Source organism: Penicillium diatomitis, assembly GCF_028827545.1.
Source record: "Penicillium diatomitis strain IBT 30728 chromosome Unknown utg000010l_segment0_segment0, whole genome shotgun sequence".
Classification (NCBI taxonomy): Eukaryota; Fungi; Ascomycota; class Eurotiomycetes; order Eurotiales; family Aspergillaceae; genus Penicillium; species Penicillium diatomitis.
In genome coordinates, this window is record NW_026623182.1 from 1,861,089 (window position 1) to 1,877,521 (window position 16,433).

General features: G+C 50.6%; 5 protein-coding genes across 5 annotated transcripts; all 5 read right to left on the reverse strand.

Moving 5' to 3' along the window:
• Positions 1-1,041: 1,041 nt before the first annotated feature.
• On the reverse strand, positions 1,042-1,935 carry N7539_007633 (uncharacterized protein; the record flags this gene model as incomplete). The annotated part of the gene is made up of 2 exons (XM_056937234.1): positions 1,042-1,483; positions 1,559-1,935. The coding sequence occupies 2 exons, from the start codon at positions 1,933-1,935 to the stop codon at positions 1,042-1,044; spliced, it is 819 nt and encodes a 272-aa protein (XP_056788033.1).
• A 513-nt stretch (positions 1,936-2,448) lies between these two features.
• On the reverse strand, positions 2,449-5,132 carry N7539_007634 (glycoside hydrolase family 3 protein; the record flags this gene model as incomplete). Its single annotated transcript, XM_056937235.1, has 7 exons — positions 2,449-3,718; positions 3,777-4,031; positions 4,107-4,267; positions 4,342-4,430; positions 4,484-4,784; positions 4,846-4,928; positions 5,006-5,132. The coding sequence occupies 7 exons, from the start codon at positions 5,130-5,132 to the stop codon at positions 2,449-2,451; spliced, it is 2,286 nt and encodes a 761-aa protein (XP_056788034.1).
• A 2,085-nt stretch (positions 5,133-7,217) lies between these two features.
• On the reverse strand, positions 7,218-10,973 carry N7539_007635 (HECT-type E3 ubiquitin-protein ligase; the record flags this gene model as incomplete). Its single annotated transcript, XM_056937236.1, has 3 exons — positions 7,218-8,137; positions 8,207-10,279; positions 10,346-10,973. 3 exons carry the CDS (start codon positions 10,971-10,973, stop codon positions 7,218-7,220), a joined length of 3,621 nt encoding a protein of 1,206 aa, XP_056788035.1.
• Positions 10,974-11,936: 963 nt separating this feature from the next.
• Positions 11,937-13,716, reverse strand: N7539_007636 (60S ribosomal protein eL15; the record flags this gene model as incomplete). Its single annotated transcript, XM_056937237.1, has 5 exons — positions 11,937-12,077; positions 12,146-12,529; positions 12,759-12,845; positions 12,924-12,938; positions 13,702-13,716. 5 exons carry the CDS (start codon positions 13,714-13,716, stop codon positions 11,937-11,939), a joined length of 642 nt encoding a protein of 213 aa, XP_056788036.1.
• Positions 13,717-14,482: 766 nt separating this feature from the next.
• Positions 14,483-14,932, reverse strand: N7539_007637 (uncharacterized protein; the record flags this gene model as incomplete). Its single annotated transcript, XM_056937238.1, has 1 exon — positions 14,483-14,932. The coding sequence occupies one exon, from the start codon at positions 14,930-14,932 to the stop codon at positions 14,483-14,485; it is 450 nt and encodes a 149-aa protein (XP_056788037.1).
• Between the last annotated feature and the right edge of the window lie 1,501 nt (positions 14,933-16,433).

Sequence of the window (16,433 nt, forward strand, 5' to 3'; positions counted from 1 at the left end):
TGGGCGGGCTGCCGAGGAAATGAACTATTCCCTGATATTTTATTTCTCCTTTTACAATTGCTCTCACGATGCCATCTGAGCCCTATGATACACTGCATGCTTTTTACTGAATTCCCCCACTAGAACTCATACCCCCCGGGCTCGGATGAACGAGGGTACATACAGGCTCATGAATTATTTTGGATTTCGTATCATTTCATTCTTATCATCACTTCTATGGTGCTCCTTTGGCTTTTTACTAAATTGTTTTGCTTCCCTTGGATCTTTTATGGGTCGAGATAGATTTGCACATTATTATCTATTCAATCAGAGCATGTCGGAAATTGAATTTACATGTAAACTAGGGGCTTTGCTCTTCGAATTCGACTGGTGCAACTTTGTCCTATTTAAGGGACTTTGATGGCTGTTCTGTGAAGACGACGGAATTCCCAAGTGCAACCACGACAGACTTCTCTTCACGAGAAAATACTGAAAGGCCTGTTCGTAGGCCAAAAGTAGTATACAAGTCGTTTGTTTTTGCAAAGTTCTTTGAAAGGTCATCGGCGCCACTCGTTGGACGCAGCTATACAAAGTGTTGATCCAAAGTAATCTCTTACATTGTTCACGAGTCACAGGAAACATCGACCAGACCCAGCGAAACGTCCGAGAATAGCCCTGGCTTGCTTCGAGCTTCCAGCCGCATGCCTGGCTCAATTGCTTTCGCATGCTCTTACTCGGTTCGAATCCAGTTCACATCGCTCGATGTTGGAATGGTAGTACTGCGACATGCGCAGTACTGACATGAGACCTCCAGTGGTTTCTTGATTTAAGCCCCAATCCTACTTCCGTCACGACGAACCCCGCTAAAACTTGCGTGCGCGGCTCGCTGCGGTGATAGAACTGGCAGCGGAACAAGCCGTGGACTCTGGACAGATACATAGCAGAGTATTTCGATAGCCCATCAACGAGTGGGACTATTGATGTCGGCTGCGGTATTCGAACATGATCGGATGAAGCGAAGATTGGTATTGTGAATATAAGTTCGTAGATGGGTTGCTGTTTTCAGGCAAACTTGTCATGCTTTCCTTTGACCTTGACGTCCAGCATGACCTCGTGGAAATTGCCTTCCCGACGACCCTTGCGCAATCTCCGCACTTCATCATCATCCAGTTTTCTCCCCACAAGCTCCTCCAGTTCTTTCCGGCTGATCTTCTCGTATGCCTTGTTCTCCTTTGCGACACGGAGGCGGGGCTTGAACCGCGCCTGCATGCGGATTCGCAACGTTGTTTCAAAGGAGATCGTCGAGGCGTCACCCCGGATTTCCACGCCGCCTGTAGCTTTTGCGCTTTCTTTGATGCAGAGGAATGATTCGGAGTCCCCACCTCGCACTTGCAGCGAAAATGTGCCAGGGATATCGGGCGACGGGATCGCAAGGAAAGTTTCGTAATGGGACACTGCGGCGGTGTCGGCGCTGAAAAGACCATGGCTATCACACGAGAGGTATCTAGACAAAACAAAAAGGAGGCTAAGCTCAGCTCGTGTTCGGACGAGGTCGACGTATCCCGGCCATTTGACTCACTTTCCATGATGTCCCTTGAATGTGAACGATTCCGTCCCCGCCACTCTCGTAGCAATCCAGACCTGTCGGACATCGTGCGGTTCTGACGTCGACGGATCCCCCTCGATCAGGTTCTCCAGGACGCTGGCAAACACCTTGCCGGTCATGTCGCACGCTATACACGTCGGCTCATCTGAGGGGAGAACAAGGACCACTGGGCCTGAAATGTCGCTGGGCGCGTCCGCGGAGACCCAGCTTTGGTCCTCGGGAGGGTTGTCGTCATTCTCTGCCGCCTGCGATAATTCCACCTTGCGTGTCTTTGGGATCTTGTCGCTGTCCGAATCCCGTTGCTTGCGCTTCTTGGGCTTGTCGCCTTTGAATGTGAGTGGCTTGACCATGTTGGATTGCCGAGTTGTCGAGGTAGTTGATCGTGAGGGGAGATTGGGCAATTGGCAGGTCCATGAATGGAGTGGAACAACTTGCGGTGGAGACGAACCCACGCGCTTATCGATAGCACTTCCGGTTTTCTGGTTGCAGCGCGTTCTTATGGACATGAAGATAAGAAGGAGGCACTTGAGAAATGAGAGCTTCGTTTCTGGAATTGGAGAGGTGTAGGACCTGGTCTGATACTTGGTGTTTCGGGTACAAATTGCCTTGTCTATTCGATTTTGATTACTGAGTCCCAAATGATCTGGGGGTTTTTGCTCTAAACGCTTATTAAAAAGGTAAAAACAGAGTCATTCCATTATCGTCAAGCTACTAAGCTCTGAATGCGCTGAGCTCTCCCCCATCTCAAGCGGTGTTGATCTCCAAGTCCACACTCAAAGGCAGATTTCTACTGGAAGATCCAATATGGATTGTATATTTTCCACTTTGCAGTTTCCACTTCTGCGCAGTAACATCCCATGTACTCAAGTCGCGACGGGCCAAAGAAAAAGTGACTGGCACCGTTTGGCCCGGTGCAATAATGACCTTTTCGAATCCACGGAGCTGTTTCGGGGGCCACCGGGAATCGCAGCGTATAGCTGAGCAACTTCGGCGCCAGACCGTCGGCCAGTATTGCTGACCTCGGCCGTAACAATCGCAACATTGTCCCAGAGGTCCACGGCACCACCTTGTTCAATTGTGCCCATGGCGTAGGCAGCTAAGGTGCTATTGGGCGCGGAGACCTGGATGTTCTTGAAGGTAAAGTTCGTGTACGACAGACCGAAGCCAAACTCGTAGCGAGGAGTGATGTTGTGCGCGTCGAAGTAGCGATAGTCTGTCAGAATGCCTTCCTCGAAGTTGGACTGAGGGAACAGTCCGTAAGGAGCCACTGGCCCATCATGTATGAGAGTTGCATAATCAGATTCGTTCTTGGCAACAGTGTAAGGTAGCTTTCCACTGAAGTTTTCATCGCCATAAAGCAAAGAGACGATGGCACGACCGGACTCCTGGCCTGGAAGATGTGCGAAGACAATAGCAGTGACGTTCTCATGATCGGCAAACTGATCGACCAGCCGAGTGCCAGCGTTGTGAATGACCACGATTGTATTCGCGCAGGTTGACGCGACATGTTTGACCAGCCCGTCTGAATAGTCCTCGCGAATGCCAGGGCGATCCATGCTCTCGGTTGCAAAGGCGTTAATGAACACTAAGCATGCGTCGGATGCCTCCATCAAGCCACGATTTGTCGAAGGAACAGCGCTATCCCACAGCAGGGCGGTATTGTCTTCGTACGCTCGCTGCTGTAGTGCATCGAGAGGCGCACTGAGATACGGCCCATTATTCGCACCTGAACCGCCACCAACGGAAAGTGTACCATTGAACGCGATCTGGAAATCATTGGGGATATTGGGCGATGTGTTCACGAAGACTTGGCCGCTTTGGAAAACTGCTGGCTGTAAGCCCAACATCCAGGGATTTTCAATAAAGTTCTTTCCGCTGGGCATCGATGCATCCGGTGCTTTGGCATCGTAACCAAAGACGGAGATCAGCTTTGGCGATTTCAGTGGCAATGAGTTGTTGACATTTTTGACCAGTACATGACCTTCGACTGCGCCATCAAACAAGACAGGCTTTGCATCAGGTGTGAGGGCGTTGACAAGCTCGTGGGGCTCACTGATGTTGGCTGGCATACCAACACCAAGGGCTGGGAACTTGGCATCATCCTGTCCCATTTGATACCACGTTGCAATAATACTAAGTCCATGTCGTTAGCGCGCGTTTTTCAAAGTTCCGTGGGGAATATATATCCTACCGAGTGGCCATATCGTCCAAGCGCGTCATTGGAACGCTACCGTTGGTGAAAGCCTCGGTGAAGTTGTTGCCCCAGAAACTTGCGCCATCTGGCATTGCCATATCGAGACCAGCTAAAGCTGCACCAACACCAGCATGCTGGGCAGTCCAGTCCGTAACGACAAAGCCTTGGAATCCTAGCTCTTCTTTCAAAAGTCCATTGAGTGCTTTGCTATTCTGGCAAGAATAGGAGTTGTTCAGTCGGTTGTAGGAGCACCTATATCACAATGAGGATGAGCTTTGGACCACCACCTGAGTGGAACGTGTGAGCGTAGCGAGGCAATCAACTGACATGATGTTACCGGCACCTGCTTTCAAGGCATCCTGAAAAGGCCAGAGATACAACTCATGCATGGTCTTGTCGTCGAGATTACTCGAGATGGACTCGACCGTCTGGTTCTCTGAGTTCTTTGTGGGATTCCTGTAGAGCTCTTGTTCATTGGCGATGAAGTGCTATTATCACATATTCCGCATTAGCCATCCGATTTGGTCATCTTTAGAGGGGGAACAGAGAGTATAGGTCGTACTTTCACACTGGTGATCACGCCCTGATCTTGAGTACCCTTCACCGTGGCAGCGGCAATGGCACCGCCAAGGTAAGGATCATTCGAGGGACCTTGTTGAAATCAGTCAGTTGTCACAGTGACACTCCATAGATGGAAGACATACCCTCCCAGTTCCTGCCTCCACTGACCACTCTTCCTAAGGGTCCAACAACAGGACCCAAGGCAACATTTACACCTTTCTTCTTGAACTCGCCACCCATATGCCAGCCTCGTTCATAGGCCAGTGTCTTGTTCCAGCTTGCACCAACGTGAATTCCGCTGGGGTAGCTGTTGACAAAGTCGGTTGCCCGCACGCCGTTGCCTGCGTCACTCAGACAGAGCCCGGTGAATCCCAGACGAGGAATTGGCGGAATGTTGCCCGAGCATCCGTTTGCGGTGCTGCTGACGCCGTAGGTGAGGTTGTTCTAGAAAGATTCTCCTGTGAGTCCATGCTCCATGATTGCGAGATCACATTTTGGAACCTACCTTCTCTTCTAGTGTCATCTGCGACACCATAGCAGTAGCCTTCTGGTAAGCCTGTGCCCAATCGCCAGATCCGGTTCCCTGCGCTGTGGAAAAGACATATGACTATTAGTCTTTGAAGTAATGAAGGCTGGGTATCCCAATAGACGAAAATGTAACATACGTGAGGGATACACTGGCTCGGATTGTCCGTAGAAGTAGGTATCAGAAGTGATGTTGTTCTCGGCGTGACCCAGTCCACACATTGACAGCATGGCCAAGGCCAAGGCCAACTCTTTTGTGGCAACCATGGTGCCTGTAGAGTGATTGAGAGAATAGCTCTTGGCAGATGAAAGAATGAACTGATTCTTCAAGAGAGGCTTCGCTTCACTTTAAATAATCCTTCTTGCCTTACAAGACTTGAGCCCAAGCAAGAATGCACGGAACGAGTCCAGTTTGGTCACCATATCCGCGTGTCGGCAGTGCCCTGCCGGCTCGAGAATGAGGATCTTCCATTTCAATTTCCTCATTTAGCTGTAAATAAGGGCACCGACTCTGGACTCCGAGCCGTCATCCGCAGCAGCGGAGAACAATCCCACGCTAGCACTCACGAGAGAAAGAAGATACCCGCACATGTCCCCTCATTCTGCGTTCTTTGCAGAAGCTCAAGAACCAGGGAATGGCCAGTGTCGATCAACAGGCAGTCCGGTGAAAGATGGCGGGTGAGAGAGTCCAGCAAATCGTGTACTTGAATGGCTTGCTCGGGCCGTGTGTTTCTGGCTAATCTTCGGCCAAATGCCGTCCCACTTAAGCCACATGCCTCGTCTGGAGAAAATGGGGATAGAGTTCATGATGCTGTTGTGCTCCGCAAAGAGAAATGCTCAGAATCCATTTGAGTCCCCCAAGAGAGCTGAGGTCGATGCCGAGAGTCGGTCCAGTCATACTCATAGTCGGATGAAAATTTCCTGACTTGACACAAGTTGTGACAGTAAAGGCAAGCCACGATTGTCGCAGAGCTGAAGGACACAAACAGGCATTTCCGAGCCTATACAGCGCTATCCAGCACCGCAGCTGGTTTCCAGATGACGGACAATTATCGGCAGATACGAAATGGCCCAGATCCACTCCGCACACGGCAATCACCGGGCTTTGGGAATTTTTGCACGGAAGATTGCCGAAGCTTCGATGCTATCATAGCCCTCCCAGCCCAGACCAGACCAGACTAGGAGGAGAAAATTAGCGGGATGTGGGGTAAATTCCGGGGAAGGAACTCTTGGAACAAGCCTCGTGAGGTCCCGAGTCATGTGAGGACTCTGAAAACTCTGGTCTACGCAAGTCACAATCCTGATAGCTACCTAATCATGCAGCGCTCACCCGGAACAACGCCAGGAGAGAGCATGAAGGAAGCAGTCGCCCATCGAGGGGATCCGGCTCCACATGGCCCCGGGATCGGAGACTGAGAACACAGGCTTGCGCATTCCCAAGATTTGTCGCTATCTCTGGGATGCCGGTTCGTTTACCTTTCGGGATTACGTTCATGAATACTTGCAGAAGCGGCATGGATTCTCGAGAAACTCTTCGAGGCCCCGTGAGCCCCGGACTGGTGACATCCCAGAAATTCTGGAGCTATGCGACCTTCATTCACTGCTGAGCTTTCACGAGGAAGGTTTGAATTTCGGGCAATAAAGTCGAAAAGACCCCTTTTCGAACAGAAGTTCACTTGAAGTCTCACACAAGAATAGAGAAACGAGTCTCATAAATGCTGGCTAGCAGTCGCGGTTTCCGTGGAGCCGGCGGTGCATTTTGAGCCCTTTTCTGAAAAATATCCGACAGGGAGATTCTATCAGCGCTTCACAATCCCATGACAATAGCCAGAGACCCCGCATGTTCATGGGCAACTGATAACCGGCAGGGCCCTCAAGGGGTCTCAAACTACTGTCGTAGGACTGTGATGTACAATTAAACGCTTGGGTTGACTCCGACGAAGACTCGGGCTATCAACGCTTTCACAGTTCAAACAACATTTCCAAGCTCTTGAGGAACATCGAGCGCATTTACATGAAAGGAGTTTGATTATATCCTCTTGAAGTAGGAGCAAGGTTGCAGACCAATCGAACGGATTCGTCAGACAAGCCGTCAATCACATGGGCTGTCCAAATATTGGAGCAAAGTTGGTATAATCAGTGGAGTGACACAATGTAGCAAGGCCTACAGAATACTGAAGCAGTACCCATAGCAACAGCAAAATCCTGCTTGCCATCGCAAAAAGAAGAGACAAATTTACAGTACTCACGCAAAGTGGTTTCCTCACACCCGCAGGACCGGCCAGAGGGTTTCACGTCTCTTGATGTGAAAAATGGTGCAACGAGGGCAGCGCTAGCTAATCAAAGACAGGCTCACTTTAACCCGAAGCCCTCGCTCATGACGACGGCGTCCCAAAGCAGTTTCTCGAATTTTTGCCGAGAGCCGTATCGGTAAAGGCCAAGGGTGTTAAAGCACGTCCGAGCAATGGGGTATCGCGGACAGTCATCGCCCAGGCACGCCAGCCGAATGGATAAGCTAGTGGCGCCCATTGCAGGAATCCGATCACTTCCGGTCACAAATGACAAAATCTTACGTTGAGCTTGAGGAGAAGCCCCTTCGAAGAATTGCCAAAACCATTGCACCACCGCGACCGCCTCTGGACGCGAGGTTGACCAGTTGTCGTAAGAAGCAACAGCTCGCAACGAAGTGACATCAAGCGGCTCGTCGGATCCGCGAATGAGTAGCTCGATCTCCTCGGAGCGGAATAGAGAGAGCGCATTGCCTCCACAGACAGTGAAAAAGCCTCGCTTGAAAGGCTCAAATTGACGAGCCACGGCCGTATTGAGGAGATAGAATACATACAGCTCCACGAACTCCCGACGATTCGAATTAGTCACCGGTCGCTTTTCGCCGCCAGGACAGAGTGGCATCATCGATATTTCTCCGTACCGTTCGATTGGGATCACAAAATCGTAGCAAAAGGTTTCAGCTACATCGCCCTCGAATTCCAACAGATTACGGAGACCTCTGGCCAAGGTGGGTCGATATTCGGCGAGATCATCTAATGTGCACTTGAATTTGGACCGATGTGGGCTTGGATGAGCAAGGTTGTACTGAGGGGCAGCTGCGAGCAATTTTCGAAATGCGAATGGGGGCAAGTCAATGTCCAGAATGGTGGAATTGTAGATCGCGAGACCGAGCAAGATACCAACCAAGTAGAACTGCTCAGATGACTCAAAACAGTGTGGATTGAAGTAACAGTACTTGGAGTCATCGTCATATGTGAACAGACCTATGTATGGCAGAGTTAGTGACACCCTTCATTGCTGAAGCGTCAGGTGATGAGGGGATGAAAGCTCACCATGATCCGGGTTGAAAACCTCCCGCACAAGCAGCAAAAACCACTCCTTGCGTAGTCCACCAGCGTCAACACCTTCTTCCCCAACAAATTCAATGCGGAGTCCTTTCTTGATCTCCTCGGATCCAGTAGCGACAGATTCACTGACGGCACGTAGGCTATCCTCAATGAGACAGTCTCTTCGCACCTTGAGCACCAAGTACTGACTGACAGCTCGGTGATTCAATATGCTTTTAAAGAATGCTTCGCGTGCTTGCACCTCCATCTGGCGGCGCGCATCATGCTCCATGATGTGGATCTTGGCCCATATACTGAGCAAGAAGGGATACTGGCAGAAAGAAAACTTGGAACTCTTTGATTCCCAGATCTCAAAGTCGGCAATCAGATCCGAATAATCTAAGAGAGTGTTGTAGAATGCGCTGATAGGGGCCAAGTGATGACGATGAGATGCCATATCACGTCCGGCCTCATGAGCCTTTCTGCCCCCTTCCGTGTTGGCAGTGAAGAGGAGGGACAACATCTTTGAGCCGGCGATGATTTGCCAATCTTCACCATAGACCACTGGGGTTTCCTGTTGTTTTGCGCTTTTCTTGGTTGGACTTCGGCGGTTGTTGATTGCTGCATGTAGTTCCGCTGGGGTGCTTCCTGTGGCTCTCGGAAGAGTAGGCACTAGATCGTCTCCATCTGGAGCGGCCTCACTGCGCTTTCGACCTTGTTGACGAGTCAGTCGATAGGTGATGAAGCCACCGATAAGTTCCACAAGGCGAGTGAAGTGGCTTGGCGTGAGCCGAGAAAACCAGGAAATAAAGTGATGATGGCATTCTTCCGGTGTGTTTGACATCAGTCCCAAGATGCGCTTGGTGATACCATAGTGTTGATTTACCCCTTGGCGACTCGACTCCTTGTGCGTGATCTTGGTATTCCCAGCATTTGGCGATGGACCTTCAGTTGGATGGGAGGGACGCCGTATTCCGCGGTTCGTCGATTGTAAGTTTCTCGAATTTGGCGAAGCACTGGCCGAAGACAGCAAAGGATTTGCAAGCAATATTAACAACCATCGGGTGTCGTCCGCTTTCTTGAGAAGACGGCGCGGACGCTTGAGCAATTTTTCAACAGCCTTCATGAAGGTTCGCTGTAAATGCGTACGTGAGTCGTGAATGGCCTTCTCCAGGCGAGCCAAGTCAACAACTTCCGACCGCTTGGATTGTGCTGCAAAAGACTCTGAGCTTGATTCTTGGGACCTCTTAGCAGCCCATTGTTCCGCCCACCGATCTCCTGCTGTCAAAAGTAACTGATACCATCGGCCAACCTCGGCCCAATTTATGCGCGGGGACCTTGATGATACTAAACGAGTATCTTCCGGGGCCCTTTCTTTGGCAGGTATGGGCATGTGGCCCTCGGCTTGAGCCCACTCCGTCATCCACCAGGAGGAGTTCTCAGCCAAGTCACCCAGCAAAAGTGTCTTTGCGTCCGGTTCGAAAGCAGCTGTGTTCGAAGTTGGGTCGTTCATCATCGATGTTGGGTCTAAGTTCATCTTGGGATGATTCCCACTGCTTGCAGATCGAACGAAGCTTCGATGCGATAGGAACGAGGTATTGAGAAGACTGGTCTCCTTCAAGGCGGCAATGAGAGCCTGCTCTAGTTGCTCGAATATTCGACAAGAATAATCACTGTCCCTCCTCCCGGGCTCTGAAAGATCATCATGGCGATGAGAGTCCAGCTTTGAGCTGGACTGCAGATCTGAATTCGCTCTGGTTCGTACTGGCATCTCACCTTTGACGTGGCTCCCCCCAAAAGAATCAGGTGAAAGAAATCTTGGATCGCTTCCTTGCCTTCCAGATCGTAGGCCTGACCCAGAGACGCTTCGCGTGTGGCATTCGCGAGGATCGGCCAGAAAGCCAGTGAAGCCATTGGCTGTCTCGCCGAGATCATTCCCAAGCTTCGGACCTCCATTATCAACTTCACGGTGTCGAGCGAGTTCAAGTGCTGCCGGAGCGGACTGTAAAACGTGATCGAAATAGGCAGAGACGCATTGGTCGATCATAAAGCCCATCTGCCTAAGCGAGAATGGCGATTCTGGGGTCATGGGTCAGTGTTTCTGTGACTCATCCGCAGTAGGCTGTCAAGCATCATGAAACGTACCTGACTTGTTTTCTGGGGGCTGAGCATTTGGCGGCAATGGGGGTAATGGACGATCTTTAAAGGGATCTCTTTTAGGGTTTCCATCCACGGGATGCATATCGCCCTTCGCTGTGGCGGGAGGTTTTGACTCCGCCGGCGTGTCAGGACTCAAGTCCGTCACCATCAAGCACGCAGAGCATCGAAATTCTTTCAAGTTTCTGGGCCATCGTACAATCGAATTGCATGTGGGACACCTGGTCTCTGCAAGATCGCCCCCAGCCTTGGTATCTTTTCGGGGACCGCGGTCGACGATCTCTGATGGCAAGGTCGTATCCTCGGAGTCTGAGTCGGACTCCCACATCTCGGTTTTATGTTTATTGCGTCTCTTGCCAGCGCCTGGGAAGGGGAACGGTTGGCTAATCGAGCGGCTGTGGCCACGAGGTGGAATTGTTTGTATTTGCATACTCATTGCGGCCATAGTTTGCGCATTTTGACGGTCTAGCAGCCGCTGCCTACTTCCACTGGGGGCAGGAGTCGGGTGTTGCGATCGAGGAAGGTTCGAAGGATGAGCGGTGACGCCAAAGCGTGATGCTGAGGGTATTGGTGGTAACGGTGGCAGCGGCGGCTCACGCTCACGCTGAGAGGGCATAAGGGCGCATCCAGAGATGAGCTATCGAGAGAAGGTCAGCTAATTTTTCAAATATGGCCGGTAAATACAACCAGGTTGCACGACATCATCGAAGACCTACAGTTGATATACGTTATTCGAGAGAACTGCGGGGACCGCTGCGGCATTAACGGACCGTCCGAATGGCTTTCTTTGTTTCGCAAGAAACTTTCCAGAGTAAAGACAGAGTTGACACAAAGAACGGCAGTGACCAGCACCAGGCAATGGTATGATTATTCGAGAGGTGTCGAGCACTCCGTTGACTAAGAATTACTGGTGCTAATCAGCGGCTCATAGTGACCTTCTCCCCGACGGATCAGGACAGCCGCCGCGCAAACAGGGCGGAGCCGTCTTGTAGACTCACGCCTCAGGCATCAGACTAGGCACTGTACTGGTCTATTTTGGGGAGATTTAGTACCAACATGTCTCAAATGCTTTTTATGGGGCACATATTGGACCCATGAAGATGACTATCCTCGCGCTAAGTAGCAAGACCCAGCCAATTGAAAATGAGGCCAAAGTCCCGGGATCAATTGCAAGCGCAAGCAGCGACGCATAGCAGGACGTGTGGGAACTGAGGTGAGGAAACTGTCTAAGGCCGAACAAAGAATTGTAATACAGGCACAGTCAGTCCATCGAACACGGAGATTCTACTTAACATTCTACATATGACAGAAGTCCAGGAGCTGAGCCAGCAAGTACGATCCTACTGCGGTTACAGTTCCAGACACTGCGATCGAGTTGAACCAGTCATACTTCGTTAAAAAAAATTGGGGGGAATTCATAAAACAGAATGGCTTTTTGGGCTAAGAACAGATCTTGATGGTCTGCATAAAACTCGTACCCAGCACATTTGAAAGAGCCCGGGGGAGAATTGATCGAGAAGATAACCACATGCAGCCGATATTTTCCAAAGTACAACGCCAGACCTGTGCACTGATGCACTTAACGGTAACGCCAGTAGCTCTGGGTGTTCTGGAGCTTCCAGGTGTGACGGCGACCGGCCTTGGTGTTGTTGTAGCGGTGACCCTTGTTGATACCACGGGACTTCTTGCCGGTAGCGGTGAGACCACGGGCCTCGCGGTGCTAGAAAAGAAAAGAATGTCAATACTGCTGACATGGACATGCAAAATAGCAATTGAGCCAAAACTCACCTTGTGGACGGGGTTGCAGATCCAGTTGATGCGGGCATCGCGGCGGATAGCCTTGTGCTGGGGGTCAACACAGATGACCTCGAAGTACTTGTAGGTGGAGTCCTGGTTGATCCAGTAGGAGTTCAGGACACGCAAGTTGGCGCAACGACGACCAACACGCTCCTCAGCGGTGGCACGAAGGGCACGCTGGTACTTGAGCTGGTTGATACCCTGGTTGGTGGGCTTGCCGTAGGTGGCACCCTTGGGGGCAGGGCGCTTGCGGCCACCGCGGCGAACACGGACGCGGTAGATAACGTAACCCTGCTTGGCCTTGTAACCGAGACGGCGAGCCTTGTCGGGACGAGAGGGGCGCGAAGCACGGTGGATGACGTTCAGCTGGCGGAGCTATATTGATGCACTCTCAGCAATGTTCAACGAGTGTATAGCAAGACACAGGAGCCCCCAAAGAGGTCTCAATGCTGTGCCACAGAAAATAAATCGACCATTTCCACCAAGGCAGATTCGGTTATGAGCCGTGCAGTAATACCATAATTTCAGGCATTTCCTATGGCTGTGCACACGAGCGCTCGGCGGAGAGGTTATGGAAATCGAGGGTTGGAGGGTCCTATCTTACCTCCCAGCAGCGAACGCGGAGCAAGAACCGAATAACATCGGACTGCTTCTTCTTCTGGATCTCTTCGACGTACTTGAGGGCACCCATCTAGAAACACAGTGTCAGAGATTGTTCGTCTCAATATCGAGGAGTTATTCAGTGCAAGACTGATGCGCAATGGCGTACCTTGTCGGCTTCACGCTGTCGGTTGTCGTTGTCGCAAATACGAAAAAGTTCGAAGAAGGATCTGAAAGACGGATTGTGTGTGGGACGCTAATGATTAGCCGAGCCCAGCCACTAGAGCCAATCGCTGGACCAATGTCATGTGACCTCATGTCCACGGTGCGTCCCGCCTTTTTCTGCCAAGTCACGATTCTCTTTCGATAGTGGATACCCTAATGGATACCTAGTTAGGTAGGTAACGAGCGTAACTTCCAAAGTAGTAGTGCTCCAGCATCTACGATACAAAAGTAGATTCGTGATCACTGGGCAGCCGTTGCTGAATATTCTTAAACGCTATGTTTATACTCCGACTATGTCGCACTCAAAGTTTGAGCAGTGGAAGAATCTTGTGTTGTCGGCCCCCTTGATTGCCACTTTTCAGTTTTCGCGGTATCGCACGAGGCATCGCTCTCAGACTCTCAGCAGCGTTGCCAAAGCCCGGGACTAGGACTTTGTGCATTGTATAAAATTTGAAAAATGGACAGGAATCGCGGTCTCCTTTGGTCGAACACCGCGCTGCCTGGTGCCTACGCATGAGCTTTTCTTTGATGTCTTCGCAACATTGACATCAGAGTACCTCAAATGGTGGGACGAGGATGTCTTCCTACCTGTGCCTCCAAACTCACTCGTGACCCCTTCACTCCTTCAATTACTGAAAGTGACACCAGTTCAGCAAGGAATAAAGATAAGCGGTTTAGGCCACTCCCCCATCTTAAAGCGATAGCACATGGCTTTAAGATACATTTGCGTAGTACATTGTGTAAATTTCTAATCGGAAGATACAGTTTTACCTCGTCACCATGCCATCGTGCTTCGCCTTTTCAATACAGACAAATAGCTTGACGAAGTCAGACGCTTTGTACTGGCAAAGGCGCCGTCGGGTTCGCAATGACAACGCTTCGCTTGCATAACGGGCACTCGTGACTTCTTGTTAAGAGCCACTCGTCGATGCAGCTTTGATGGAAGACATGCCCACAGGGAAGCTCCCGAGCACAGGCTCCGGTGACGAATGGACAGGCACACACAACACAATCTTGCTCGGAATGGTCCTGTCGATAGCCGGTCGGTGGAGCTAATGTCAGTCCAGTTCTCGGGCCGATCCTCGCTCGTGACGGTTTCCGGATACCAACAGCACGTGAAACTCCAGAGCTGCAGTCCACACCATCGGCGTTGTCGATTATCTCAATCACATCATTGTCGACTTCGTTCTTGGTGACAGCTATAACAGGCGTGGTCTTGTCTCCTTCAAAGATGAAAAGGGGAATCTGCTCGACAATTTCCGGCGGTGTTCTGCTTGGAAGGGAGCGCTGTGGAGCCGCAAAGCTCTCAGTCTCCGGATATTGTGCACGTCTTTGTATGCATCGAGGTCGGTAGTAAATGATGCACACGATAGTGATGACAAAAGCAGCCCCAACCACAGAGCTTGCAATGATCCCAGAGCGAACGACATGAGAATCTGACTGTTTTTCTATTACCAAGTGAGTTAGTGGCTCAATGTTCAATGTCCGAGTTCAAGCCGCCTCCTAGGGTTGCCCACCATTGGCGATCATAACGAACAGGCGAAGGCTGCTGTCCTGAACACCAAGATTTCCGTCACCATCCGGATGAATTGGATAAGTCCCCATGTTGGAGACCCAAGCCAGGTCATGCATCAAGGTCACGGCGGCAAGGCCGGGAATGGCGTAGACCGGATATTCATTATCTGCTTTCCAATCACTACTGTCACTGAGGTTCCATGTGTCATCCTCTGCAGCTGGCGGGATGGTGGACTCATTCTCTATCAAGAAAAAGATCAGGGCATCCACATTGGCATTACTCGAAGCTGTCAGGAACGACTTCGCACATTCTGCAGACAGCCATGGCGCAATGGCGATGTGCGGATAGTCATATGCGACTATGTCTTCCTGGCGAGTTACAGTCTCCGGGATGTAGGCTTCGAGGATATCATTGCAGGGATCGTCTGAGGATAACATCGGCACAAATAACAGACCTGTTGTCTTGTGAGAGGCGGGGACGCCATTTGTTGACAAGGTTCGAACAGTCCGGTCCAAGACGAAGCGAAATCCAACGTTTTCCTGGAGAAGAAGTTGCAATGAGATTCAGATCGATCACGTCTGTCGCTTGGCATGCTCGCACCTGAACTGAACCTGTTACATTTCCAGCACTACCGGGGCCAGCGAATAGCGTGGCTACCGATGAGATCGGTTCAGAAATCTGATCCATGTGTCAATCATCAACTTTGAGATGCTGCCACAAGATTCTTTCTTCGCAACGACAACAAAAGGCAGACACTGTGTTGAGATTCGAGATTCAGTCCAAACTTGGGAGGTGTGCATGATCAGAAAATCATACTCGTCTGCTAGATTGCGTAGTAACGTCTGTGTTTTCATTGTCCAGAATCCTACATATACTGAATCAATTACTGAGCCCGGACTTTGCTGCTTTTCAATCCCAATCCGGCTAGATTGTTGATTTGGAAAGTATGACTTGGTAGTATTAAGGTTGCTGTTGTTCCCACATTAGCGAAGAGCGGCGAGGAATGTCAGCATCGATGGACATGGGTGTCCGTCCGGTCGCAGGAATGTGGCCTGCGTGTTGCACCATAAGGCTGAGCGGATACGCTGATAGCTGACTCTAAAGGTGCCTCTTCTTACGCAAGGATGTGCGGTCGCTTGAGAGATGATGAACATCGTGGGCTGACTGGCTAACTTTGACTGTGATTTCAATTTAGTGACAGAGCATGACGAGCTACTCTATGAGGATTCTTCATGTTTGGGCGGGTAGTTGGTAACTACTCGGATCAACCTGCTGCTGCTTTCGGATGAGCTGGCCCATCTGCTGCTTGCAGCACGATGACAGCGGGGAGCACGCATTTTGCAGTCGTCTCCACTCTACGCCCTTAGGAGTCTCTCAATGTCTTGTGTGCTCAGGTGCTGTATGTAGGTGGTTTCCTTAATCAAGGTGACTACTACATAGAGCATGATTCAGGTCAACTCGATCATTTCAAGTCACGCACGAGAGCAAAGCAAGAGAAGTGACTTGGTCGGGATTGAAAATATTCGAGTGAGGCGCTAAATTGGTGTCGGTATATTTAGGTATCCGTTCACTAAGCTCCCGAATCAACATTAGGTGGTGTACGGACGCGCTACAGACCAGGGAATATCTCCTAACGCCTGTTGAAATTGGATGTTTCGAATATTTCACACCTCAGTGAGCCTTGCCATGGGTTTGAATCGATGAAATGCGAAATTCAAGCCTTTCTGAAAGTCGTTTAATCCACACTATTCAGTAGTCACGACAATGTCAAGAACTCCATGATGAGTGGTGCCTGGAGGCAAACCGTTTCTATCCTCTAGTCTTGTGTAAACATGGTGACCAATCAACTGTTCGGCATCTTATGGCTAGGAAAATTGATTATCCGACCCACTACCCCAGACACAAGGCGATAGTAAGCTATCGTGTACGGCAGACGGA